This window comes from Bombyx mandarina, chromosome 16 (genome assembly GCF_030267445.1).
Source record: "Bombyx mandarina strain Sakado chromosome 16, ASM3026744v2".
NCBI classification, from domain to species: Eukaryota; Metazoa; Arthropoda; class Insecta; order Lepidoptera; family Bombycidae; genus Bombyx; species Bombyx mandarina.
Window position 1 is genome coordinate 4,587,557 of NC_143222.1, and position 27,969 is coordinate 4,615,525.

General features: G+C 37.4%; 2 protein-coding genes across 3 annotated transcripts in view; one reads left to right on the forward strand and one right to left on the reverse strand.

The window, feature by feature from the left end:
- Nucleotides 1–27,969, forward strand: part of Flo2 (flotillin-2) — a 419,882-nt gene that overhangs the window by 59,747 nt on the left and 332,166 nt on the right. The window lies entirely within an intron of this gene.
- Nucleotides 1,748–27,784, reverse strand: LOC114252881 (glucose dehydrogenase [FAD, quinone]). Of its 2 annotated transcripts, none has more exons than XM_028187559.2 (6): nucleotides 27,730–27,784; nucleotides 10,758–11,015; nucleotides 7,328–7,555; nucleotides 4,959–5,091; nucleotides 3,824–3,943; nucleotides 1,748–3,060 (listed from the first exon to the last, which is right to left on the reverse strand). In XM_028187559.2, exons 2-6 carry the CDS (start codon nucleotides 11,005–11,007, stop codon nucleotides 1,818–1,820), a joined length of 1,974 nt encoding a protein of 657 aa, XP_028043360.2. In that variant the 5' UTR covers nucleotides 11,008–11,015; nucleotides 27,730–27,784; the 3' UTR covers nucleotides 1,748–1,817. The 2 variants fall into 2 exon arrangements, with proteins under 2 accessions (XP_028043360.2, XP_028043359.2); XM_028187558.2 differs by lacking the exon at nucleotides 27,730–27,784 and adding an exon at nucleotides 23,078–23,270.

Genomic DNA, 27,969 nt, shown 5'->3' on the forward strand with positions numbered 1-27,969 from the left:
CCGATCTTCGATAAACGATTGCTTCGTGTCTGGATGTACAATATTTAGAGCTTCGAATATATTAACGCACTTGTAGGTCTCACATTCACTGAGGAATTTAAAGACCACACTATGGTTCAGTAAGTCGAGTTTACGACCTTACCTCTCTGTACATCTATGAACGCGCATTTATCAATCCTAACGACTTTACTAAAATTGTAGATTATGTTAAGTAATGTCATGTCAATGTCAAGTCTCGTTTTTTGGTAGGAAATAATTTGAGGCCATCCATCAACAAGAGATTTGATATAGCCTCAACCCCTCTTCCAAGTCGGTAGCCTAGCATTGAATCTTTAAATGATTAAACGCTAAAAAACAATTTATTCAGACTGTCGCCCTGAAAGATACTCTGCTTAATTCTTATTATCCTTATATTCCGGGTATCAGGGGAAGTTATTTGACCTAGTTGACCAAGAAACGTGCAACATTGACCCATGCATGAGCTAAGAAAGGGGACTAAATACTCTTGTGGGATGTATAACGACAAAGGGAATACTTCCACTGAGCGGGTGATATTACTCGGTAGACCGACGGTCTGAATATTATTGTTTGGAATTTGTTTAAATGAAAACTTATCTTGAAAATGTCGTAAGCGAGATTCAGGCATCTGTCAAATATCTTGCGTTGTATGATGTCTACCGCCATACTCTCATTACATACATCTAAAACTCTCAATAGTAATAATAAATAAATAAATAATAAATATTTACTAACAATCACGGCACGTTAATTTGTCCCATGATAATTTCGTAAAGAACTTGTGTTACAGGTACCAGATAACGGAAATAAATGTATGATTTTTATTATACACATACATATATATAATATACATCCATAACCCTGGATAAGACATTTATATTTATCATATAAATATCTTCCCTTGGCGGGATTCGAACCCGCGACCCCCTTGTGTAGTGACCATGTCACTTACCACTACACCAGACGGCCGTTAATGTATGCGGCACAGTCTTATGCTTTCTACTCTAATCAATTCAAGCCGTATAAGCATTCCTCTTGACTCGCTGAATCTGTTGACTAATGGTCAAGTCAATGAGTAATAAATCTTTTCGAGACCCTACCTTCAACGATTCTGAGTATTCTGAGATTCTGAGTAGGTGATAAGATATCATTGTTAAAAAGTGATTTTGAATTTTGATTCTCAGGACGAATGGAAGTAGCTTAACGACAGTAGACAAGCATTTTCATTATTGGCTATAATTTTTGTTGTTTTTTTTTTATTTAATTGGTAGTATGTATTATTTCATAGGTATTTGTAAAATTTAGATTAAGTTCAAATAATTTTTGATTTTGCAAATGTTGACACGCCTATTATTGTAGACGATTTCCATAGTTATCATTATTATTATTTTTCGATAAATAAAAAAAAAAAAAACTCGATAACGTCCGAACACAAGAAAAATACCTAACAACAATAACATGGCTTGTCTTAATTTTATTAGTTCAACTTAATGTCACGGTACTTGTTGCCTGACGCGAACTACTCAAATGTGGTCAAAACCAATAAAGCCATTGAAGAATTTTACTAATTATATGTTGTGAAGAAATATTTGAAATAGATTAATTAATAGATAAGAGCTTTGTGATGTTAATATAAAGATATCGTCAAAATTAAGGGGGTCTGTGTTTTCCAAAAGCGAGTTTGCATATGACCGTTGATATAACTAGAGACTGTTAAAATAATACAACATTTGATTTAATTACTTGTATTTAACTTATAATAAATCTCTTTGGATGACTATCATATCTTACTTACGATGCTACCTCCAACTTGCTTTGATCATGTCGGCAGCTTTTTCTCCTATCATAACAGCCGGCGCGTGGGTGTGAACGGAAACAGTATTAGGTATAACACTAGAATCTACAACACGTAGATTTTTAACGCCATAAACTCGGAGTTCTGGATCCACTACGGCCATAGGATCCTCTTCAGGGCCCATCCGACATGTAGCGATCTGATGATGTAAGGTAGCCGTCAGTGTCCGTACAGCGCATTCCCAATATTCATCGGAATCAAACTGTAAATCTTTACAATCTGGATATTCTGCTCTATGTAGTTTAGCTCCAAATTTTTGGAACGGCGGAGTTGCAGCCAAAGCTTGGATGTGTCGTATCGAGGCAACAAAGGTGGCAACGTCTTTTGGGTCCGTTAAATAATTCCCGTACATCCTTGGATGGCTAAACGGATTACTGTCTTTGAGTTCTAAATATCCGACGGATTTTGGATGTAGCAGCATCGGGAATGCACTCCACGTATCCGTGCTATCTATAGACCCGTAAGCTTTATTAAAGACGTGATCCCTAATTCTCATTCCTCTTCGAACTGCTTTACTTCCGGTCGAGCCACCGTCGGAAACCAAAGATCCTCCGATACTAATTAATTCGATATCCGGGATCGGCAGAGAGGTATCGGAAACAGGAGTTTTGATGTAACCAATACCCTCAACGCCACCCGGCGATGCGACTACGTTGTCGCCATATTGAATCCACTCCAATACATTCTTAAGAGTTGCGTCCCTGTTTTCATTGACACTCACGTTCGTGACGTTGAGCTTAAATATTAAACCGGGAAACGTAATGTGATCGTAAAGGGTTTGACCTACTTTGAGGTCAGCAATAAGAGGGATTCCATTACGGCGGAGTTGATCCTTCGGGCCTATTCCGGAAAGCATTAGTAGTTGAGGTGATGCTATTGGACCGGCGCTCAGAATTATCTCTCGTCTCGCTTTGACCTGTGATTTGAGACGATTACGTACGTATTCGACTCCATAGGCAGTTGCGGCTTCGTCTATTAAAACTTTGGTTGCAGTCGTCATCGGCATGACGTGGAGATTATTTCGCTTTTTGTTTGGGTGAAGAAAGGCTTTCGCTGAGCTAACTCTCCTTCCTGTTAGGGTAGTTGTTTGGACATATCCGAATCCGAGTTCCTCTGGACTGTTGTAGTCTATAGTTGGATGACCCAGTATTCTCCCAGCTTCTAAAAATGCGTCTATTAGTGGCGTTCTGAAATTTAAAAGAAATGTATATTTACAATACTTCTTGGAATTAGAGATATGTATGTATATACATTCAGATACCATCAGCAACAGAGTGGTTTATTGTTTAAATTGAAAACATGATGTTTTATGTATATAGATAGGGAAAAACAAAACAGATCAGTACCATTTTTTCATACCATCTACAGATATGCGCGTATTTGCTCTAAGGCACTGGTGGTAGGACCTCTTGTGAGGTAAGTACCACCACTCTGCCTACTTCTGCCGTGAAGCAGTAATGCGTTTCGGTTTGAAGGGTGAGACGGACGTTGAAATTATACTTGAGACCTTAGAACTTATATCTCAAGGTGGGCGGCGCATTTACGTTGTAGATGTCTATGGGCTAGTGGGTAATCACTTAACACTAGGTGGGCTCTGAGCCCGTCCACCCATCTATGCAATAAATAAAAAGGGCCAAAACGAGTGGCTGCGAGAGGTGGCACAAGCCCTATCGTTTTTACTACATGAGTTTAAATTAAAATTGTAAAAAAAAAACTTTCCTAGAGAACAAAACTCGTTTCTTTTAAGGTTGATAGACTCTAGTATATATTTTCATACACATTCTGAGCCTACAACAAAATACTGCACAGAAGAACCAGCTTCTACATAAATAAAAAAGAAGGATCAAAATTAGTTAAACTAGAAAATGGTTATAGCATATAAATAATAAATAAATAAATAAAAGTCGAATTAAAGAATGTACAAGATGCAAGAATGCACACAGATCTAACCTGAACTTCACAAATTCCACGTTCATTTCGCCATCCTTGCTTCTGTATGGGGAGTTCTCCAAGCCGTCCAATTGGGCTCTTTCTGATTTCATATAATAAGGCAAAACATCTTTGTACGACCTGAAAAATTTATAAATTATTTTAAATGAAAAAAAATATATTACAATTAATTTATTGTTTGAATGAGTATTATTTATTTGTTTGATTTTGCGGACAGATCGACTGCAGCTATTATGATTTAGTACTAATGATCTATTCATTTCATAATGTTGTTATTGAAGTATAATAATTATTAAATAATATTGCACAGTGTTTTTGTTTTTCGAGAATCGTGGACTTGTTTGATTAGGTACACTTATATCAATAGATTGCGATGGAGCGAATGGAAAATGTAAATTTTATTTTCTTATTTAAAACAATTATAGTAATATTGATACATTGTAAACTCCGTAAAGCCAGTATAAAAGGAGGGTATTGTCGTGAGGAAAGAACACTGTAATTTCAAGACCTTGTTTTGATTGTTATTGAAAGGATGAGACCTTCTTTTTGTCTAGATTTAAAAAAAAAAAGCTGAGGGGGTAAGCGCTCTGACGCCAGCTTATGAGGGCGGCATGCGGACAGACTCAACGGGTCGTTTTCAAATTTGGGAGCAAAAGCGAGTTATTTGATTTAATTCTCATAACCTTAATGTTACCGTAATTATAAGTACAGTAAATTTGTTATCATGAAAACAGGCACGTGGTCCTATAACTATATATTCGTAAACGCTGTTAAATTAGGAGTTACACATTAAAAACTACCCCAAATCTCATTCGTATCACTGGTTCGAAATTCAAATTCTAACTTGTTTGCTATTTTTCTTGAAATTCAGCAATTTTATTTAATCAGTATATAATACAATAATAAAGGAAAAGTAACTGGTTATTAGAACATTATTTAAAAACAATAGAGGTACGATTTCTAAACTTAAAAAAAAAGTTCCTATCTAAATTTTCAGAGGGGGAGGGTGATGGGAGAGATGTGCTCCGCACTAAACGTTTCGCTTTCCCCCCTTTGCCTTGTCATGAGTTCTGTCTCATGCGAGGTTTGACGGTACTGCTCAGCTATCCCTGGCGCCGTCGCATGTAATACACACCATCCATAGTTTCCTGCAGCTTCGATCCTGTCCCACTCCTCGGGCCGTCCCCTCGTGTATATCATGTAGTTGATAACGCTGGTACCTCCGATCGCCCTGCCTCTCGGCCAATAGCACCGTTTATTTATCATTCCTGAAATAGCATTGTTAGTGGTAGAGCATCTTGTGAGCCCACACGGGTAAGTACCTCCACTATGTCTATATTTGGGTTGTACTGTAAACTGAGACCCCGATCGTGCGGACCGAATGGTAAACAGTCTATGTCGCCCTAAACACGTCATTTCGGATCCTCCCGATCCACTATCGGCGCTTCTAGGTACCTCAAGCATCAGTCACCGTTCTATTTAACCCACAAACACAGCGCACTGAGACTCTCGCCGGATCTTCTCAGTGGGTCGAGTTCCTGATCCGGTGGTAGATTCTGCGAAGCACTATAACGGCCGTCTGGTGTAGTGGTAAGTGACATGGTCACTACACAAGGGGGTCGCGGGTTCGAATCCCGCCAAGGGAAGATATTTGTATGATAAATATAAATGTCTTTTCCAGGGTTATGGATGTATATTATATATGTGTATGTGTATAATAAAAAATCTTACATTTATTTCCGTTATCTGGTACCTGTAACACAAGTTCTTTACGAACTTACCACGGGACCAGTTAACGTGGCGTGATTGTTAGTAAATATTTGTAAAATATTTGTGAAAACTGTTATTTATAGGGCTAGTGTTAGCAATGTTGTCAGGTTAACGCCCCATGAACTCACCTACTCATTCGGTTACCCTGGCATAGCCATCTAAGGTTACGCTTAGCTTAGGTAGAAAAAAAAATTAGACTTCGAATTCATGTCTCAAGGTAGGTGGCGGCATTTACGTTATAATTTTTTATGGGCTTCAGTAACCACTTAACACGAGATGGGCCCTGTTCTGTAGTAGTGAGTGTCGTAAAATCGAATAATGGCTTGGAAATAAGGGCTTTATCTGGAAACGGGTAACGATGGTGTTTGTATTTATAACAACGTACTGACATTTGACTGACCGTGTTTGTACGTCCTATGCAGCACTGATGGTAAACATCACATTGAATTCAGACTTTGACTTTAGGTCTTAACTTAGGGGCAACATTCACATTGCGTTGTCTATGGGCCCCATATTAATCATTTAACACCGGATGGGCCGTCGTCTTGTTCATCCATCCATAATCCAAGTAATAAATTATAAGTAAAGAAGGATAGAATATGCACCGAATATAATTTCGAAATCTATAAATGAAAACTTAACGGAGTCTTGCGCGATATTGTTAGCAAAACGACTATAATATCGAGGGGCTGTTTATGCGACACTTGGCTTAATACGTGACATTTATCTTTGTAATTAAAGGTCCGTTTTATATGGTATTATTAGTCGTTTTATTTGGTATTAGCATCAACAATTCGATGTTTTTAATTGAAATTCAATTAAGTTTACCCCATTCAAAGTTTTTTTTTTATTGCCCTTGTAGGCAGACGAGCATACGGCCCACCTGATGGTGAGTGGTTACCGTCGCCCATGGACTTCAGCAATGCCAGGGGCAGAGCCAAGCCGCTGCCTACCGCTTAATACTCTCCACAAGCCTCGTTTGAAGAAGGACATGTCATAGCGCTCGGGAAACACCGTGGAGGGGAGCTCATTCCATAGCCGGATGGTACGTGGCAAAAAAGACCTCTGGAAACGCACTGTGGATGACCGCAGTGGCTCCAGGTAGTATGGATGAACTTTACTCTGGTGGCGGGCGGTGCGATGGTAAAAACGAGATGCCGGTATCATCTCGAACAATTCCTCAGAGCACTCCCCTTTTCTCACTCTCCCACTCAGAGCTTTTCACGATAGGCGTTTTAATACAAAATTGAATTTGGTGCATTCGTATAGAGCGATGCAAGGGTGTTCGAATCCCGCAGGCGGGTACCAATTTTTCCAATGAAATACCTACTTATCAATTGTTTACGACTGACTTCCACGGTGAAGGAATAGCATCGTGTAATAAAAATCAAACTCGCAAAATTATAATTTGCGTAATTACTGGTGATAGGACCTCTTGTGAGTCCGCACGGGTAGGTACCACCGCCCCGCCTATTTCTGCCGTGAAGCAGTAATGCGTTTCGGCTTGAAGGGTGGGGGTAGCCGTTGTAACTATACTGAGACCTTAGAACTTATATCTCAAGGTGTGTGGCGTATTTACGTTGTAGATGTCTATGGGCTCCAGCAACCACTTAACACCAGGTAGGTTATGAGCTCGTCCACCAACTTAAGCAATAAAAAAAACAAAAGAAAATCCTAGCTTAATGAATGAAGACGTTTGTCTTCAAAGTAATAATAGATTTTAAAGACCTTTACCTAAACAGACCCCCGGCTGCGGCTCCATATAGTAAGGCCATGCATAATCCGTATTCTGAAAGTATGGCGCCACAGACGGCACGTCTGTCAACAACATTTCCGGCTTCCCTACTTCCAGAAGAAGCACTGTCACTTTCGGGTCCTCGGTCAATCTCGATGCGAGAACACATCCAGCCGAACCCGCTCCCACGATGATGTAGTCATATTCTGGCAACGGTGCATTGAGACCTGAAATGAGAAGTAGCTTATATTAAAAATGTGTATGTAAAACAATGAATACGATAGATTTTCGAAATTCTAGAATAACCTTTAAATTTAGTTACTTTGAAAAAAAGCTTCAAGAAAAAAATCATTTTACGGAAATTGTAATTTTCAGCAAAACCAAACTGCTCACGGCGATTACAAGCGTTCAATACGAAATGACGTCATTGCATTTTAACACACAAAACATCCCTTATTCATAGTCTGTGTACAATACGTGTACAATTTTAAACATAATCGGACATCTTCATATTGATGAAAATCACTTAAAAAGATATGACTACATAGATTCGGATTAAGTCTCAAATAAAGCGATCCTGCCTAATTTTGCAGCGAAAAGAAGCGTTTCTGATTGGAGGGTGTGACGTAAAGGCTGTCCATAACTGTTAATACTACTTACTTTTTATGAATACTACTACCACTACATAACAGTTGATATACATAAGGATAGTGATGGCATTTATACGACGATTTCTAAGGATTCCAATAACTATTTAACATCAGCTGGGCCCCATGGCCCAGTTATTGTTATAGTTATGTTAATAGAGTGCTCCAATATTTTGGTCTAATAGCAAGAAAACCCTCTGAAAACCTCTAGAGACTCATAGTGAAAGGTAAACTGGACGAAGGCGATCCAGAGGTCGGAGCCGAAAATGATGGAGTGACTAAGTGTCCGAGCATCTGGACACGAGACTGAGCCACGCACTTCACTGTGTCACTGACCGTCATAAACCGACCGTCGCTACAAATTACAAAAAAAGGTCACAGGTGGGCGCATCACGATGCTCAGCAATGAGCGATCGACTGAAGGAGGAGAAGGAGGAGGAGGGGCCGTGGGGCTTGTACTATACTTGAGACCTTAGAACTTATATCTCAAGGTGTGTGGCGTATTTACGTTGTGGATGTCTATAGACTCCAGTAACCTCTTAACACCAGGTGGGCTGTGAGCTCGTCCACCCATCTAAGCAATAAAAAAAACACCTTGTAAAGAAAAAGAAGTAAATAAAAGAACTACTCCGGGCCGGTAATGTAGAGGAAATTATTATATACTATTGTAAAGTTTAATTAAAGGAATGTAATTGTTTTATCGATTATAATTTGACTATCTAGAGTGGCGCCTCAAAATTGATAATTAATTCATGTATGTAAATCGTTTTCTATTTTCTTTTGTTATTATTATATTTGTTTGTCTTCTCTCTCTCTCTTCTTTATTGGTTTTCCCAACTATTTATCAAACAAGAAACACTGTTTTAAACAGAGGAGAAAATCGTAGTTATGCTAAATAGATTTCGCGGAAATTATTTAAAACATTTGAAGGCTAGTTTAAAGAAGTAAAATCGCTATTGCTATCAAAATTCTTTCAAATTGTTATTAGAATTACTATTATATTGTGGTTAAGCATTATCGCATTTAATATGTTTGCTTTAGATTTAATGTAAAATGCAATTATTTACCGAACAAATTAATTATCGAATAATTTTTAGTGATAATGCAGGGCTTCAGTCAGCACTTAATGCTAATATTTACGAAAGCATATAGTATTTATTTTTAATGACACTTGTTGTAAATGTAACAGCCGCCCAGAACCATCTAACCAACAATATATCCGTAGCGTGTAAAGCTATGGCTCAGACTGATTACAAACAAAGACTTGAATGAGTTCCCAAAATAATAAACCCTTAAGCACAAGTATAATCTAGTAGAAACTCTTAAACCATATTAAAAATACAACATTGAAGCTGTAGAAGAAAACTTTACAATAAAAATGTATTTTCACAGAGCTATTTCGACAGACCGAGTAATGCACTGTAATCGACCAGAAAGATAAGTAAATAAGAGTAACAAAACTGTTTTTTTAATTGACATAGGCATTTAGGAACACAAAACCTACAAAATACAATGACTGGAAAATTATCAAAATATACAGAATCGAAAGAGGTAATAGCGCATCTTTGGCATCTTCAGAAAGTAACAATAGTTCTCGCAGTATTAAAAATAACAGGATTGATCACAAAACAACTTCATCTCTAATTGAGCACATTGAACTTATGCAACTATCACTTTAGAAGTGGTCTTCTAAAGCAACCATTAAATTGGCCATATGCTCGAGCATGGTATTTAGCCACTGTCCATTTTGGATCTTATTTCAGAGCCAAATAGCATGTAGTACAAATGATTTCTGGAAATGAAATGGGAATGAAGGAAGGTGATTTTAGGTGGATATAGTTGTTGCAAAGTACGAGCGCGCGTGGTCTTTATTTGAGGCCGTCAGCGCAAAAGTGGCCTAAGCTTACCTGAGCTTACTTATAGTAAGTATGGAGACAGTGACGTTTTAGTTTACTTTTACACTGCCTCATAGGCAAAATCAAAACGCGCAAAAATAATGTTGACAGAGCCATCTGTTATCTATGAGCGAAACGAGGGATAGGGCGGTTTTGCATCAAAATTTATTATGTTTTAAACAAATTGCAATATAGTAGAACCACGAATATGAAAAAATGCAGGATAGGCCACTTTTGTGCTGACGGCTTCATTTGTAGTTGTAATCGTAAATACACATTTTCGTTAGTGTGTGTACCCGACGGAGCGGTCAGTAGCTATATTATCTACATATAGCCTACATTGACGCGTCTACAGATTAGTCACTCACACAACAAAGGGTGGCGCGCAGTCGTACTTTGCAACAACCATAGCAGGGATGAGCTTCGTCCTTTTTTTTATAGGATTTTATGACTTGGTAACTAAGACCTTTAAGTCATATCTTATTTTCATTTATATTCTTATTTTTATGAAAAATGATAATTTGGAGTGAAACGAAGATGATTAATTTGAGACATTAATCAACTGGGATGAAATTAAATGAAATGATATGAAATATAATCTCAGTAAAAGGCTGGTCATTTACTAAAAATTTTTTAGTGGACTTTTTGGAGGAATCCGAGTAGCTACGTCCAGCGGCTTTCTTTTATTTTCCCACATTTGTGCACTCTCAAAGATATTAAACAATTAATAAACAATCGTTATTACACATTGAAACCTGAAGAAACACTAAATAGACAAAATAAATCAAATCACCCAATTTCACTCCTCGCGTTCCCCAGCTCTGTTCTGGCGTCGAATGATGCCCAGATTAAAGCAGATGATGTGTCATTTGAAACTCGTTACTCACCCTTCGGCAATTTGTATTGGTCTCGCAGTATATCAAAAATATCGCTCGGATTACTGGGCACGTAATCTGGTGATAAGGAGTGCATCAATAAATTTACGACCGAATGCTGAGGCAGCGACCGCGAAGATCTTCTGTTTCCATTGCTCTTTGTTTCCCGATTTTTAACGTGGCCACTGTTTTTAGCGTCGCAACAATTGGCGTTGACAAAGAGAAGAAACCACATAAATATAATTTTGCAACGTGTATACATTGTTGAATCTGAAATGAGAATTATGAAAGATTTTCATTATTGTTCTGTAGGACCTCTTGTGAGTCCGCACGTGTAGGTACCATCACCCTGCCTATTTCTGCCGTGAAGCAGCAATGCGTTTCGGTTTGAAGGGTGGGGCAGCCGTTGTACTGTTAAAAGTGAGACCTTACAACTCATGTCTCAAGGTGGGTGGTGGCATTTACAATGTAGATGTCTATAGGCTCCGGTAACCACTTAAGATCAGGTGGGCCGTGAGCTCGTCCACCCATGCAAGCAATAAAATAAATAAATAAACTAATAAATAAATACCTAGATAGTGACTTCAAAAGTGCATTACTTCAAAACTCTTTCAAGGTGAACCGATCTTGACGATTCTTGTATTATTATTTTGTTTAATCAATTTAATAAATGTATAGGAAACCATGATGCAATCAATGTTAATGCTCGTAATAATGAATTCCGTAGTCTACTTTGTGTCAGATGAGAAAAAAATCATAGTTTCGGCATTTAAAATGTAATTAAAAAACCGGTACAAGTGCGAGATCCATTTGCAGCCTGTGTGTACCGTACACGAATAACTTAAAGATGCTGGAAATTAATACTATTTTTATTGGATATTGGATATACTGACAAGTTTCTTCGGAGAACTTCTAGAATGTACGAGAATTTGACTATCTATATATTAATACGTGAAGCAAAAACTTTGTATCCCTTTTTACGAAAATTGCGCGGACGGAGGAGTATGAAATTTTCCACACTTATAGAGAATATAGAGAAGAAGTGCAGAATGCTAATATTTTTTTAAAATAATGCATAAAAGATACATTAAATCAATACAGAAAACATTACACACACTACATACCATGTATTAGACGCACACACGCATACTACTTATTGTCAAACTTTTGTTCTTGACGTCTGTTGTCAAATTGAGATTAAATATTGTTTGTCTTTGTTCATATTTTTTATAGTGTAGTCTTATAGAAGTATAAAATACAATCATAATAGTGTACAAACTTACAATTCCAATTAATTATTTATAGTCGAATTTCGACTACTGCGGGATCTCTAGTATCAATTAATTCTTCATACACGAATTGCAGTTTCGCAAAGATAATAAAACTTTACGAACAAGAATTCTCAAGTTAAAGGCAAAATTTACTACGTAATTTTACTGTTCGTTTGTGAGCACATCATTTAGAAATACAGGACATGATGGGCGAGCATTTATTTCCGCTAAATAATAAAAAAAGAAAAACTCACAAAGAACACTAAAAGGGGAATGCCCATTTCAGGCCCAAAGCGGACAATAGATTAGAGAAAAAATACTTAGTGCATTAATTTTGTCATAAATAAATATGCATTTACTTTCTTCCAAATAAGCGCCACAGCAGTTTACAATAAGTAGTTTAAAAAAAGTAACTCTATTGAAAAAAACAAGACTTTTATTTTTGCGGGAAAAATATTGCCAGCATCAAAACCTTTTACGTATTAAGTAAACATTTTAAGTATATAAAAAAAACATATAAATAAATCATTTTAAGTATTATCATTAATCAATCGATTTTAATCGAATATAAGCACATAAAATAACATCAAAGACATACCCATTGGACTTTAACTTGTTACTATACTTGAAACCTTAGAACTTATATCTCAAGGTGGGTGGCGCATTTACGTTGTAGATGTTTGTGGGCTCCAGTAACCATTTAACGTAATCGTCCACCCATCTAAGCAATAAAAAAAACTTAGCTTGTATTGTTATTTAAATATATACAACTAAAACAAAAACATAAAAAATAATGTGTACTCGTAAAAAAAAGATTAAGAAATAAATCAATTATAGGTTATTTAAAAAAATGATCGATATATGAATTTGATGTAATTATTTTTCTTTATACTGACAACACTGATTTTAATCTGACTGACTGACACTTCGCTTGCTGCTTGTGTTTGCGTTCAAAATGGATGTGTTTTGATTTTTCTTCGATTTATTTTGCTTTTATCAATAACGTTACATACTACGACGAAAAACATTGTGTGAATTGTGGTTTTAACCTGACCGGGATTTAAAACCGTGTATATTATGCTCTCCTGGGCTATTTTTAGATGATTTACTAATTGTGTATGAAGATGAAAAAAATATAGATATTTAAAGAAGTATGTGTGTTTTTTATACCCTAATAACTACAATTGGATAAAAATACATTAGGAACATCTTAAACATTAAAAAAAGAAAAGTTCTTGAAGTATTTGTATAGAAAATTAACCTCAAAACGAGTTTTTATTTTTATTATATTTTTTATAATAGTGGCGTCAATTTCAATATATTTTTTAGATATCTAATACATTTAAGAATTTGAATCAGTCCATTTTTATAGTAATATTTGATGTCCACCTTGGGCCTAGCACACTATGGAGAGTGGGCATTCCCCTTTGGTCAAGATAACTTCATTGACGAGTCCGTGTGTTCATAAAAACTTTACAAACATTCCAAAAGATCCTTATCGGTTTCGCGCTCACATTCACTCATTTTACGTTTCAGTTGCGGGAGCCCATAGACATCACAAAAGTGAATGCCGCCACCCATCTTGAGGCAAGATATGGAAATTTCATATTTATTGTACAATAACTGTTCGCCCTTGAAACGTGAACGGAAATAGGCGTACGATCATAAAATGCTCTCTACCTAACAGTAAGGCAATCAAAAAATATACATACATATTTTTGTAATAGCAAAACGGTCAACCTTTAAAGTTGTCGTGGCCTAAAGGATAAGACGTCTGGTGCATTCCTATCTAGCGATGTGACAGTGTTCGAATCTCGCAGGTAGGCACCAATTTTTGTAATGAAATGCGTACTTACCAAATGTTCACGATTGACTTCCACGGTGAAGGAAATGTAATAAAAATCAAACCCGCAAAATTATAATTTGCGTAATTACTGGTGGTAGGACGTCTTGTGAGTCCGCGTGGGTAGGTACTACCACTCGGCCTATTTCTGCCGTGAACCAGTAATGCGTTTCGGTTTGATGTGCAGGGCAACCGATGTGCTGTTAAACTGAGGCTTAGAACTCTTGTCTCAAGGTGGATGGCAGAATTCACGTTATAACGTGGTAACCACTTAACGCCAGGTAGACCGTGCGCTCGTCCCCCCTCTAAGCTATGAATAAATAAAACGCTAATGGACCCTAACGATGGAAAACATTATACGTTTTAATTTCCTGAATAATTTATTAATTGAACATGCACATGTTTAATTTTTTTTATTTTTTATTTATTGCCCTTGTAGGCAGACGAGCATACAGCCCACCTGATGGTGAGTGGATACCGTCGCCCATGGACTTTAGCAATGCCAGGGGCAGAGCCAAGCCGCTGCCTACCGCTTAATACTCTCCACAAGCCTCGTTTGAAGAAGGACATGTCATAGCGCTCGGGAAACACCGTGGAGGGGAGCTCATTCCATAGCCAGGTGGTACGTGGCAAAAAAGACTTCTGGAAACGCACTGTGGATGACCGCAGTGGCTCCAGGTAGTATGGATGAACTCTACTCCGGTGGCGGGCGGTGCGATGGTAAAAACGAGATGCCGGTATCATCTCGAACAATTCCTCAGAGCACTCCCCATGGAACATACGATACAAAATACAGAGGGAACCGAAGTCCCTCCGCAGACCCAGAGGTTCCAAACGAGTCAAACACTATAGATTTGAAGAACCATAACTTATTTATATTTGTATTTTTTTGCCTCTTGTTTTTTTATTATAAAATACTTGTTTGAAACCAGTTAAAATTTTATGGCGCATGATCTCTAATAAATGATGACAACTGTAATAAAGGAAGTATCAATAATGTTTGTAATCAATTCATAACAAATCGTCTTAAAGATTTGGTTTTTTGTCGTTGATGAAGTGTTCGCCAATTTTAAGTTTGTTACTGCGTTGTAACATGGCTACTACTATAATTGATCTTCTTATATACAGGGAATCTTAGAATAGCACGAAAAACTTTGAAATACTGAAGTTCAAAGACGATTTTTAGTTTTTTATGGAACCTTTCTTATAATTATAATGTGGGAAGAAAATTATCGGGTAATGATAGAGACTGCCACTTTAATCTAGATTCTCTTTTTAGCCGAAGCAATAAATGGGTAGTGTATTTCTTTATAAACTAATTAATCGAATTACTGATACCCCTTATTTTCTGTTCTCGATAAATAAGTATATCTTGTAATGAGATCACGCGTCGCGTTTGTCATTTTTATTTTTTAATCCGACTTTTTGAAAACTATACTGTTTTTATAGTCAGGCACGACAGTATCGTATAATTGGTTTTAATATGCGTCTGCTGGAAACGGAGAATACTTGTGATTCCTGATAGGATAATATAAAAAACCGTTATCGAAAAATTATATTTGCAATGCTTGATACACACAACGTAAATTGATTAGAACTATTAGTATTCGTCTGGTGGTCGAGATTCGAACACAATTATTGACGATTCAAGGTTAAGATTCATTTTGTGCATTTCATTTTCAGTTTTATTTTGATTATATATATATTTTTTTTAAAATGGAATATAACAAACTGTTTCAATGTTTTTTTATTTATAAATAGACTGCTTAAAATAGAATGCTTTAACAAAAACCGACTTCAAATAGAAAAAAAAAAGATATTCCAAAACAAATTAATATATATACACTAAAAACAATAATCATCGAAATCGGTTGGCATGATATTGAGTTATTGAGTTATTCATCTCTTTGTCACACACGAACTTAATATGGTTTCCTCATGGATACTATTATCAGAACTGGACTAAATTGAAATGAGACCACACGCGAAGCGTCAGCTTTCTATAAAAAAAGAATTATCAAAATCGATTCACCCAGTCACAAGTTATGGAGGTAACGAACATAAAAAAAACATACAGTCGAATTGAGAACATTCTCCTTTTTGAAGTCGGTTAAAAAAGGAAATCGCGTAACAAAAAGAGCGATAACAGGCAAACTGTTTTGGTTTTTAAATATGAGGTGTAACGGGTCAACGACTATTATCAGATGACGCTTTGAACCGTCCTCAAGTTAGCTTCGTTTTGCATTACCGGTTCCAAATATTTTAATAACTGTTCCTGATAAAGCAAAGAAGAATGTATAATATTTTACATGTACATATATTATTTAATTTTAAAACTACTTTTAAAGTACTACTGCTAATACTCGTACACGCGAATTAGTATTGATTTTCCAATCGTTTTATTTATTACCTTCTTGGATGGACGAACTCACAGCCCACCTGGTGTTAAGTGGTTATGGAGCCCATAGACATCTACAACGTAAATGCGCCACAAACCTCGAGATATAGGTTCTAAGATATCAGTTTAGTTACAATGGCTACCCCACCATTCGAACCGAAACGCATTACTGTTTCACGGCGGAAATAGGCAGGGCGGTGATACCTACCCGTGCGAACTCCCAAGAGATTCTACCACCAGTTCTTTTGCGATGGCAATGAAAAGAAAGATAGATAGATTTACGGTCCATCTCAGGAACTAAATGCACAGAGACCATGATGCCGCCATATCTTAAATCAAGTGGATGAAAATTGAACTACATAAATACAAATATAGGATAGAAAACTCGTCAAACAAGACCGCTTCATAGGTTTGTCGTGAAAATAGGGAAATCAGTGGTAACATCCGTTTAGAATAGCACTTGCTTTCAATCTTGCCTCTTCGGTTTTAGGTCGTTCGCATCTCAGGTATCTAAATACTTTAAAAGAATGTTAGTCCTACTACCTTATGATGGCCATCAGAAGGGTCTTAAGTGACTCGATTGAACAGCGAATGATGAGATTGGCTATGATTCTTGCTACCTTATGATATAGTACAAAGACACCGGCTGCCTTATCTATTAGATCGCGAAAGCCAAAATCGAATTGTAGAATACGGACATAATATGAAGTTGTGTGTTGACACATGGCGACGTGTTGACAATGTACTGTGTGGCGACAGCCATCATATATGTAACGCATGATATTTGACAGATGCCTGAATCTCGCTTACGACATTTTCAAGATAAGCTTGCATATATACAAGTTCCGAGCAACAACATTTGTACCGTCGGTCTACCGAGCAAATATCACCCGCTCAGTGGAAGATCTTCCCTTTGTCGTATTCCTACAAACTGGTGACCTGCGACGGAACAATTGCAGTCTTCACACTTCATCATCAGTGCATCAAGAACTTCGGCTACGACAATTCCCGCATTCTCGCAGATAAAAGCAAGTCATCGACAGTTGTCCCACAGCAAGCCAGCATCGCAGCCTCAACTGGACCATCGCAGCCAACTCACCGCGCTTCCTGGTCCTACGGCACGCACCTACACTGCCTCATCATGCCACTACAGTTCATCGCAGCCCACGACCGGATCATCAACGCTTGGGGTCGCACATCTCGGGCGTGGCAGCTCTGCATCACATGGACTACTCACGACACTCACGCAACATTCAAGCTCAGTCTCAACTCACCGCGGACTTCGAGCAGCACTGGCGACACTCACGCAACATTCAAGCCCAGTCTCGACTCACCGCAGACTTCCAGCAGCACTGGCGACAATCACGCAGCATTCAAGCTCAGTTTCGACTCACCGCAAACTTCGAGCAGCACAGGCACTTGCAAGCTAATCTCAGCACGGACAACGCTAACTAAATGACACGACCTCCGGTCTCGGAGGGGAGTGATGTGGCGGTAGCCATCATACAACGCAAGATATTTGACAGATGCCTGAATCTCGCTCACAACATTTTCAAGACAAGCTTGCGTATATACAAGTTCCGAGCAACAACATTTGGACCGTCGGTCTACCGAGCAAATATCATCCGCTCGGTGGAAGATCTTCCTTTCGTCGTAAACCCAAATACTGTTACTGTTACAGCTAATACCAATTAGGACCTCTTGTAATTCCGCGGCGCTAGGTACCACTACCCTGCCTATTTCAGCCGTGAAGCAGTAATGCTCTTCGGTTTGAAGGGTGGGGCAGCCGTTTCTAACTATAGTGAGACCTTAGAACTGATATCTCAAGGTGGGTGGCGGCATTTACGTTGTAGATGTCTATGGGCTTCAGTAACCACTTAACAGTGGGCCTTGAGCTTGAGAGAGTAAAAAAAAAAAAAAAATATCAATATTTGTGGTCAAAATCAAAGTATCCAACACTGATACTACGGCGTTCGGCTGTGACCATTAAGTTACCTCTATCTACCGCCAGTACATTATCTTCATCAGAAGCACCTGTGGCGGGTAGCCATCATACAACGCAAGATAATTGACAGATGCCTGAATCTCGCTTACGACATTTTCAAGATAAAGCGCATATATACAAGTTCCGAACAACAACATTAGGACCGTCGGTCTACCGAGCAAATATCACCCGCTCGGTGGAAGATCTTCCCTTTGTCGTCAAGCCTCCTAAACTGATGACCTCCGACGTGATGTGAACACGCAACCTTCTGATTCATCATCAGCGCATCATGAACTTCGGCTACCACAAACCCCGCATTCTCGCAGATAAAAGCACGTCATTGACAGTCGTCCCACAGCAAGCCAGCATCGCAGCCTCAACAGGACCATCGCAGCCGACTCACCGCGCTTCCTGGTCCTACGGCACGCAACTTCACTGCCTCATCACGCCGCTACAGTTCATCGCAGCCCACGACCGGATCATCAACGCTTGGGGTCACATATCTCCGGCGTGGCAGCTCTGCACACATGGACAACTGGCGACACGCACGCAGCATTCAAGCTCAGTTTCGACTCACCGCAGACTTCGAGCAGCACTGGCGACAATCACGCAGCATTCAAGCTCAGTTTCGACTCACCGCAAACTTCGAGCAGCACTGGCACTTGCAAGCTAATCTCAGCACGGACAACGATATCTAAAAATGACACGACCTCCAGTCTCGGAGGGGAGTGATGTGGCGGGTAGCCATCATACAACGCAAGATAATTGACAGATGCCTGAATCTCGCTTACGACATTTTCAAGATAAAGCGCATATATACAAGTTCCGAACAACAACATTAGGACCGTCGGTCTACCGAGCAAATATCACCCGCTCGGTGGAAGATCTTCCCTTTGTCGTCAAGCCTCCTAAACACCTTCGTTATCTTCTAAATTCAAGTTTAAGTCAAACTAAGTAGGGTAACCGTTGGACTTCTCACATCATTTCGCAAAGTGAGCGAAAATCTTTGACGTACTACATACGACCTGTTTTTCTGGCAGCGTATATAGATGTCGACAAAACATCCTGATTAAACTTGGGATATAAGGAAAGGGCGGTAGTCTTATCTGCGATCTTATGGCCGGTTTAGTTTTCAATTCAATGACATGACATTAAAGCTAGGCCAAATGTGATTTGGCAACCAGACAGATTGGTAAGTTGATATAAGCACGTAGCCACCTTGGTGTTCTTATATGGATTGCGTATGTGACTTTCCATTATTTCCGTAAGAACGAATACATTTATACACATTCAGCATAGTGATAGCAATAAATTTGTGACTGTTGAAACAGTTTATTAATACTTTTTTAATAAGTAATATAAAAAAATAATAATTCACGCGCGGTCCTATCCGGCCTAAATTAGGATTGCCTTTGTTATGGAAACCAGAGACTGATAAATACACTTTTTATATAAATAAATCTATATATATATAAAAATGAATTGCTGTTCGTTAGTCTCGCTATAACTCGAGAACGGCTGGACCGATTTGGCTAATTTTGGTCTTGAATTATTCGTGGAAGTCCAGAGAAGGTTTAAAAGGTAGATAAATATGAAAATGCTCGGAATTAAATAAAAATAACAATTTTGTTTTTCCTTTGATATGTCCTCCGTCGGACGGATTCCTTTTGTTTGTTTTAAGTTTATTATATACAAAAGCTTAGGTCTTTTATTTATCGATTGAGGCACTACGAAGTTTGCCGGGTCAGCTAGTACATAAATAGATAATAAACACCCAGACGAAGAGCAAACAAACCTGTTCATCACACCAATGTTTGCTCGATATTGGAATCGAACACACGTGGACTCAGACGCTAACTTTTATAGAAAAGCTTAAGTTTAAGATTTCAACGATGATAAGAACTGCTGACAAGCGGTGACCATGAAAATGACTTTGCAGTGCAATGCATTTAATTGTTACCTAGATATTTTCTTGCATTACACGACCAAACGAACCTGTTTGTTATGTGATTACCTTAAAACAGCCGTTCACCTTGGGATTCAACTGTATACTGAATTATAAGTACTCATTATTCAACAAGTTCCTACCGTGATTTCTAATTTTAGTGAATCCTTGATATTTCAGCGCTGATACAAGCGCCATGATCGAGGGTAGGTAGAACAGTGTGGGTTTAAGAACAGATAAATCTGTCTACTCTCTTTTTAGTTCGTTTTTCGGGTGTCTTGGGACAAACTATATCTCGCCTCAACTTTATTGAAAATTTTTTTCGTGATAAAAGTGAACTTCAATGATTTTTTTTCTTTTTTTCTTACGATTATAATTTGACTGGATCTCTTTCTGTGGGTGTCTGATAATAGGATATACGGATATACATGAATATTCGAGCTTATCCTAGTATTTTACCAGCATACTACAATCTTCAACTGGCATATGCTGGTGGTAGGACTTACTATGAAGTCACACGGGTGGATTTTTTTACTCTATATCCGCTTAAATGCGAACGAAGCCGTAGATTACACAAAGTGATAACACATCCTTTACATGTCCTTCTTCAAACGAGGCCTGTGGTGAGTACTTAACGATAGGCAGCGGCTCGGCTCTGCCCCTGGCATTGTTGAAGTCTATGGGCGACGGTAATCACTCACTATCAAGTAAGCCATATATATGCTCGTCTGCCTACAAGAGCAATAAAAAAAAATGAAAAAAGTGAATGCCGTCATCCACCTGAATGATCAACAACTTGTTTATTTCGAGATCATAATACATTGTACTAATGGGATAGAAAATATTTAAAAATCTACGTAATTAATATTATCCTCCTCTCCTCCTCTCGTGCTTCTCCTGTCTGAGAGTCGTGACCACCTTCATCCTCTTTGAATTTCGTGATAACGATGATTTGCATCCCGTCTTCGATTACTAGGACATAGGGTGAGATGGTATGGAATGAAACAAAATCTACACATATAAATAAAATTGGAGTGTCTGTTTGTAATATTGAAATAACCGCTTTTTACTACATGCATATGGAATATATATACGGTACACCATACACCAAAATAGCATTATTTACAATTTTTGTCTGTCTGTCTGTTCGTTCCTGCTAATCTCTGGAACGGCTGGACCGATTTTGACGGGACTTTCACTGGTCGGTAGCTGATGATATAAGGAGTAACTTAGGCTACTTTTTTTAGACTAGCTTCGCCCCGCGGTGTCTCCCGCGGGTAACATCGCAGGACTCAGCTTGTCGTATATAAATATGCTCATATTTTATAATATGTACAACGATTTTAATAATTAATTAACTCGTTACATATCAATCGCAAGCACTCGCATCAATCAAACGTATCAATCGCATACACTTAATATTGAAATTGGGCCACGTTCGTAAATGTTTAAAAAACGGCGATTGTTTTTTATTGCTTAGATGGGTGGACGAGCTCACAGCCCACCTGGTGTTTTTCGATTCGATCGTTTTTGCCAGTGACTTCTAATGAAAAAAACACTAAACTTAATAACATTATCTATAACAGAAAAAACAATTTGCGATATGAGTATGTGCAATGGGCCCACAATACTGCTAATGTTCATGAGCGATGGTGACCATCCACAACTAGACGGTATGTTCATCTGCCTACAAAAGCAATAGAAAAAGAAAGAAAAAAGACATAACAGATTGTAATATTACATCAAACTATGGCAACACGTGTAAGTTTTGATCGATCTTTTGTTCCAATATAGACTATAGGAAAATCAGATAAAAAAAAATTTTTTATTGCTTAGATGGGTGGACGAGCTCACAGCCCACCTGGTGATGAGTGATTACTGGAGCCCATAGACATCTACGACGTAAATGTGCCGCCCACCTTGGGATATAAGTTCTAAAGTCACAAGTATAGTTACAACGGCTGCCCCACCCTTCAAACCGAAACGCATTACTACTTCACGGCAGAAATAGGCAGGATGGTGGTACCTACCCGTGCGGACTCACAAGAGGTGCTACCACCAGTAAAGACTTAAGACTACTCGAGGGCCACCTCTTGTACTTGAATGGTAGTATGACATAAATATTTCCTCAAAAACTTGTAAGAAGTTTCCAAAAATACCATTATTTAGTAATTGATTTTAAATTCACTATTTTTTTTTTAAATTCATCTATCACCGTTCTTTGTGATCTCGATTAGATTTGCGTTAAATAATGAAAAGAAGATTTGTCGTGAATTTATTAATTGTGTCCTATTCATGTTTAATTACAATTCAATGTAATATTACGCAATGCTAGTTTAAACAGGTTTTTTTTTATTGCTTTGATGTGTGGACGAGCTCACAGCCCACCTGGTGTTAAGTGGTTACTGAAGCCCATAGACATCTACAACGTAAATGCGCCACCCACCTTGAGATATAAGTTGTAAGGTCTCAGTATTAATTGTGTCCTATTCATGTTTAATTACAATTCAATGTAATATTACGCAATGCTAGTTTAAACAGGCTTCAATAGTATCGTATCCGAGAATAGGCAGCGCAGGATAATCGAGGAGAAAGTTATTGGTGGCGGAGACCACGACCCTCAGCATTGAGGATTATCGACGCAAAGAGAAGGATTTATATCATTGCTAATAAAAAAAAAAAAAAAAAACTTAATCAGATAAAAATCCGAATTTTGTAAAAATAATTCTTTATATTTTACAGGTAAAACGACGATTTAATTGAACAATTCACCACAGTACGAAGTAAGTAAACTTATAGAGTATTTTTTTGTTCAAAATCATTAAAGCAAACAAATTATTATTGAAAACTTATAATAGTTTTCAAATTTAAAAATAATAAAAATTACTTACTTAAATATTTTTTTCTTTCGGTTCTTAAAAAAGCGCAACAGAAAACGCGTTCACACTGCTACATAACGTATGTGCAAGTGGAAACATAATATTCGATCAAATCTAAATAGTAGCTTCTTATCTATTTATAAATTTTAGTTGATATTTAGATGAAACAATTATAAAATATTGATAAAGTAGTAGTAGTTAGTGGTTTTATTTTTCCGACTGGAAAGGCAAGGGTGTCATAACATACAGCCTAATCTGTTATATTTATATATTATTATTTTTGATATGAAAAATGATAATATGAAGTAAAATGAAATGAAGTTGATTAATATGAAACATGGCATGAAATGAAATGAGATGAGATCATATGGGATGAAATATAATCTCAGTAAAATGGTGGTCATTTATTGATACTTTTTCAGTGGACTTTTTGGAGGATCCCGAGAAGTTATGTCCAGCGGCTTTGTTTTATTTTCCCATATTTGTGCGCTTTCACAGATACTAAACAGTTAATAAACCACCGGAATTACGCATTTACACCTGAAGAACCACAAAATAGACAAAATAAAACAAATAACACAAGGAGTTCCCACCAAAAAGACCAATATTGATAAAACACAGTTAATAATATATATTTTTTATTGGGGAAAAAACAAAGGGCATGCCTAGCATACAGCCAAGAAATATGTGTGAACCACAGAATATTGACTCATTTGTAATTTCATTTTATACGTATTATTAAATAAACGATGTCCCGATTTAATTTTAATTGCTTATTTAAAAGCCTAATTTAGATATAATGTTTTTCTTGTAAGTCTTAGTAATAAGAAATAATTACAAGGAAAATACTATTATGAAAATCTAAACCAATCACGATAATAACTATAATACTTGTGTAAATTAAAGCAAAAAAAATATTATGTTACACATATAATAAAAGTTAAAATAATTAATTATGTTTTAACTGTATTCTTTACACTCTTTTTTTTTTTTTTTTTTACCTACCTAAGCTGATAGCCCTAGGGGCTATGTCAGCGTAACCCTAACTTTAGTAGGTGAGCTCACGGGGCTCAAACCTGATGACGTTGCTAACACGAACCCTAGCAAGAGCCGTGCTTCGCAGAATCTACCACCGGATCGGAAACGCGACCCACTGAGAAGATCCGGCGAGAAACTCAGTGGGCTGTGTCTGAGAGTTAATTTACTCGTCGAGCCCTTCGTCGCAAGCGACGGGTTCGACGAGAACGGTGACCGGTGCTTGAAGTACCTAAAAGCACCGTTAGTGGATCGGGAGGATCCGAGATGACGTGTTTTGGGCGACGTCGACTGCTTTCCATTCTGTCCGCAGGATCGGGAATGTAGTTAACGGCGGCCACGATGAGAGGGTTCTCGTGTCGTGCCGCTTTATCGAAGTGTTTACACTCTTTGCTTTCACCATGTTTTTAACGTTAATTTTAAAGCTTTGTAGTGAAAGCTGCAGTCTGCCTTGATGACATGATGTTTCGCTCCTTATTTTATTAACATACCACGGTTAGTCATGCTCAAAAATAGGGTGTCAATATTTCAATCGGGAAATGTAGTCCTTAGTTATTTCAAACGACCGAGTTGTCTTTTGAAGTTAAATGAAAATGAAACATCTCTGTTATAGATTTAGAAATCATTTTAAACATTATAATATTTCAGTTATTAGTAAAACGTTTCAACTTGAGATGCATTACCAATATTAAAATTATGTCTTGTTATAAAATGTGTTTAACTTGGGATGGATTGCATTTATTGAATTATTCAAGTATATTATAATTTGCGTAATTACTGGTGATAGGAACTCTTGTGAGTCCGCACGGGTAGGTACCGCCACCCTGCCAATTTCTGCCGTGAAGCAGTAATGCGTTTCGGTTTGAAGGGTGGGGCAGCCGTTGTGACTATAATTGAGACCTTAGAACTTATAACTCAAGGTGGGTGGCGCATTTACGTTGTAGATGTCTGTGGGCTCCAGTAACCACTTAACAACAGGCTGTGAGCTCGTCCACCCATTAAAGCAATTAAAAAAAAGATTTTATCTGATTATCCTATAGTCTATACTGGAACAAAAAATCGATCAAAACTTACACGTGTTGTCATAGTTTGATGTAATATTACAATCTATTATGTCTTTTTTCTTTCTTTTCCTAGTGCTTTTGTAGACAGATGAACATACCGTCTAATTGTGTATGGTCACCATCGCTCACGAACATTAGCAGTATTATGGGCCCATTGCACATCCTCATACCTCAAATTGTTCTTGTCTTATCTGTTATAGACAATGTCATTAAGTGTAGTTTTTTCCATTAGCAGTCACTGGCAAAGACGATCGAACGAGACCGGTGTAATTTGGGTTTTGAAAATTGTACGCATATTTTTATGAATTATCTTGTGAGCTTTCAACTGCGACTGTCCTTAAAAATGCAGAAACGCGCTTTTTATACCGCATACCTCGGTATTCAAGATCGTGAGTTTGCTGTAACCAAACATTTTTCCACAGAAGCAAAATTTCTATATAAACTTCATTGTGTTGCATACGGAATTTCGTTTTAGATTAACTCCAAAAGTAATTTATGATAGAGAAGTAGGTAGTCCACATATAATCAAAAAAAAAAAACATGATATTCTTCTATGTAAAATTCGCAATTCAAATGTGCGTAAACGTATCTTGTTTTAGATTCTTTTTTGCGTCAGATATTGCGATAATTATTTTTATATTTTTGTCCTTGTTTTTACTATAACTAGAGGTCCCGCAGTAGTCGAAATTCGACTATACTTAATTGGAATTGTAAGTTTGTACAGTATTATGATTGTATTTTATATTTCTATAATCACAAATTTCGCCAAGGCTACACTATAAAAAATATTAATAAAGACAAACAATATTTAATCTATTCTCAATTTGACCCCAGACGTCAAGAACTAAAGTTTGACAATAAATAGTATGCATGCGTGTGTGCGTCAAATACATGGTATGTAGTGTGTAATGTTTTCTTTATTGATTTAATGTATCTTTTATGCATTATTTAAAAAAAATATTAGCATTGTGCACTTCTTCTCTATGTTCTCTATATGTGTAGAAAATTAAATACTCCTCCGTCCGCGCAATTTTCGTAAAAAGGGATATAAAGTTTTTGCTTCACGTATTAATATATAGATGTCTACTATGAAGACATTGAATAATTTTAACGCGACACTTAGTAAACGTCAGTAACAATATGTTGATTTATTTTTGCGTCGTTGCAATTTAAGGTAAAGGGACCTTGTTTATTTGGTTACTTTCTAAACATCGTGCCATCTAATACAGTCACTATCTATCTATTTATCTTTCAACCCACAGACGTCCAATGCTGGATATAGGCCTCTCCCAAGCCTCGCCACAACGATCGGTCCTGTACTGCTTGCATCCAGCGGATCCCCACGAATCTCAATAGGTCGTCCGTCCACCTTTGGTGAGATGCGTACCCACGCTACTTATTTCGGGTACGCGGTCACCACTCGAGAACTTTTCGGCCCCCGTACAGTCACACGTTACATTAATTCAAAACGATAAGTTCTTTCCAGTTTTAGAACATTTTTTTGCATGGTCACGGAACTGGATTTGTCTCAACGTTCACCCGAATGTTAATATGTTCGTAAACGTCTGCATGTTTTTCCATGATTTCATCCACTGGCTTTATCAGAGAGCATTCACTTTAATCATTACTTTATACCGGGTTTTATATTTTCGAAGTGTCAACTACGAATACATCTTCTTCTTCTTTATATATATAAAAATGAATTGCTGTTCGTTAGTCTCGCTAAAACTCGAGAACGGCTGGACCGATTTGGCTAATTTTGGTCTTGAATTATTTGTGGAAGTCCAGAGAAGGTTTAAAGGTAAGATAAATATGAAAAAGCTCGGAATTAAATAAAAATAACAATTTTGTTTTTCCTTTGATGTGTGTCGGATTTCTTTTGTTTGTTTTAAGTTTATTTTATACAAAAGTATAGGCCTTTTATTTATCGATTGAGGCACTACGAAGTCTGCCGGGTCAGATAGTTTGAATATAAAATATAGTTTATCATTGAGTTTACGGATCCAAATCCTAGAACTCCAAAATATAGTAGGCAATATTTTTAAAATATTGACGCGCGTACACGCATTGAGTAATAAAAAAATTAACTACTTCAATCACCATGCCTTTTATTTTAGCGAACGCAAATCACACAGATATAATCGACACCGTTTTTACGAAATCATTATATTTTGCATCGATATAAATACACATGAGATTGGTAATTTTTAATGTGTGCCAAAAAAAGAACACGAAATTTTGTTGTAATAATTTCTATTCTCCAAATGCGAAGTTTTCGTGGCCTAAAAGATAAGACGTCCGGTGCGTTCGTGTTTAAGCGATGCACCGGTGTTCGAATCCCGCAGGCGGGTACAAATTTTTGAAGGGTGAGGCAGCCGTTGTAACTATACTGAGACCCTACAACTTATATCTCAAGGTGTGTGGCGCATTTACGTTGTAGATGTCTATGGGCTCCAGTAACCACTTAGCACCAGGTGGGCCGTGAGCTCGTCCACCCATCTAAGCAATAAAAAATAATAATAATACTTATTTTATTAAAATCTGATTATTTTATTAAAACCTTACCGTAACAGTCGTAGATCTTATACGTGAACAAGCCTATGGTACACTACGAGTATTAAATGCAAATGACTTGGAGTCTAGCCAATATATCTGTGTGCATTTAAACATTAAACAAAGGTTTCATTATTTAAAATGGAAGCGTATCTGCTTAATAATTTCTATGACATTGTTTTTATGTTGATGTTTTATAATAAGCCGCTTTGTACTATAATAGGACTATACATTAAAATGTTTAATATATTT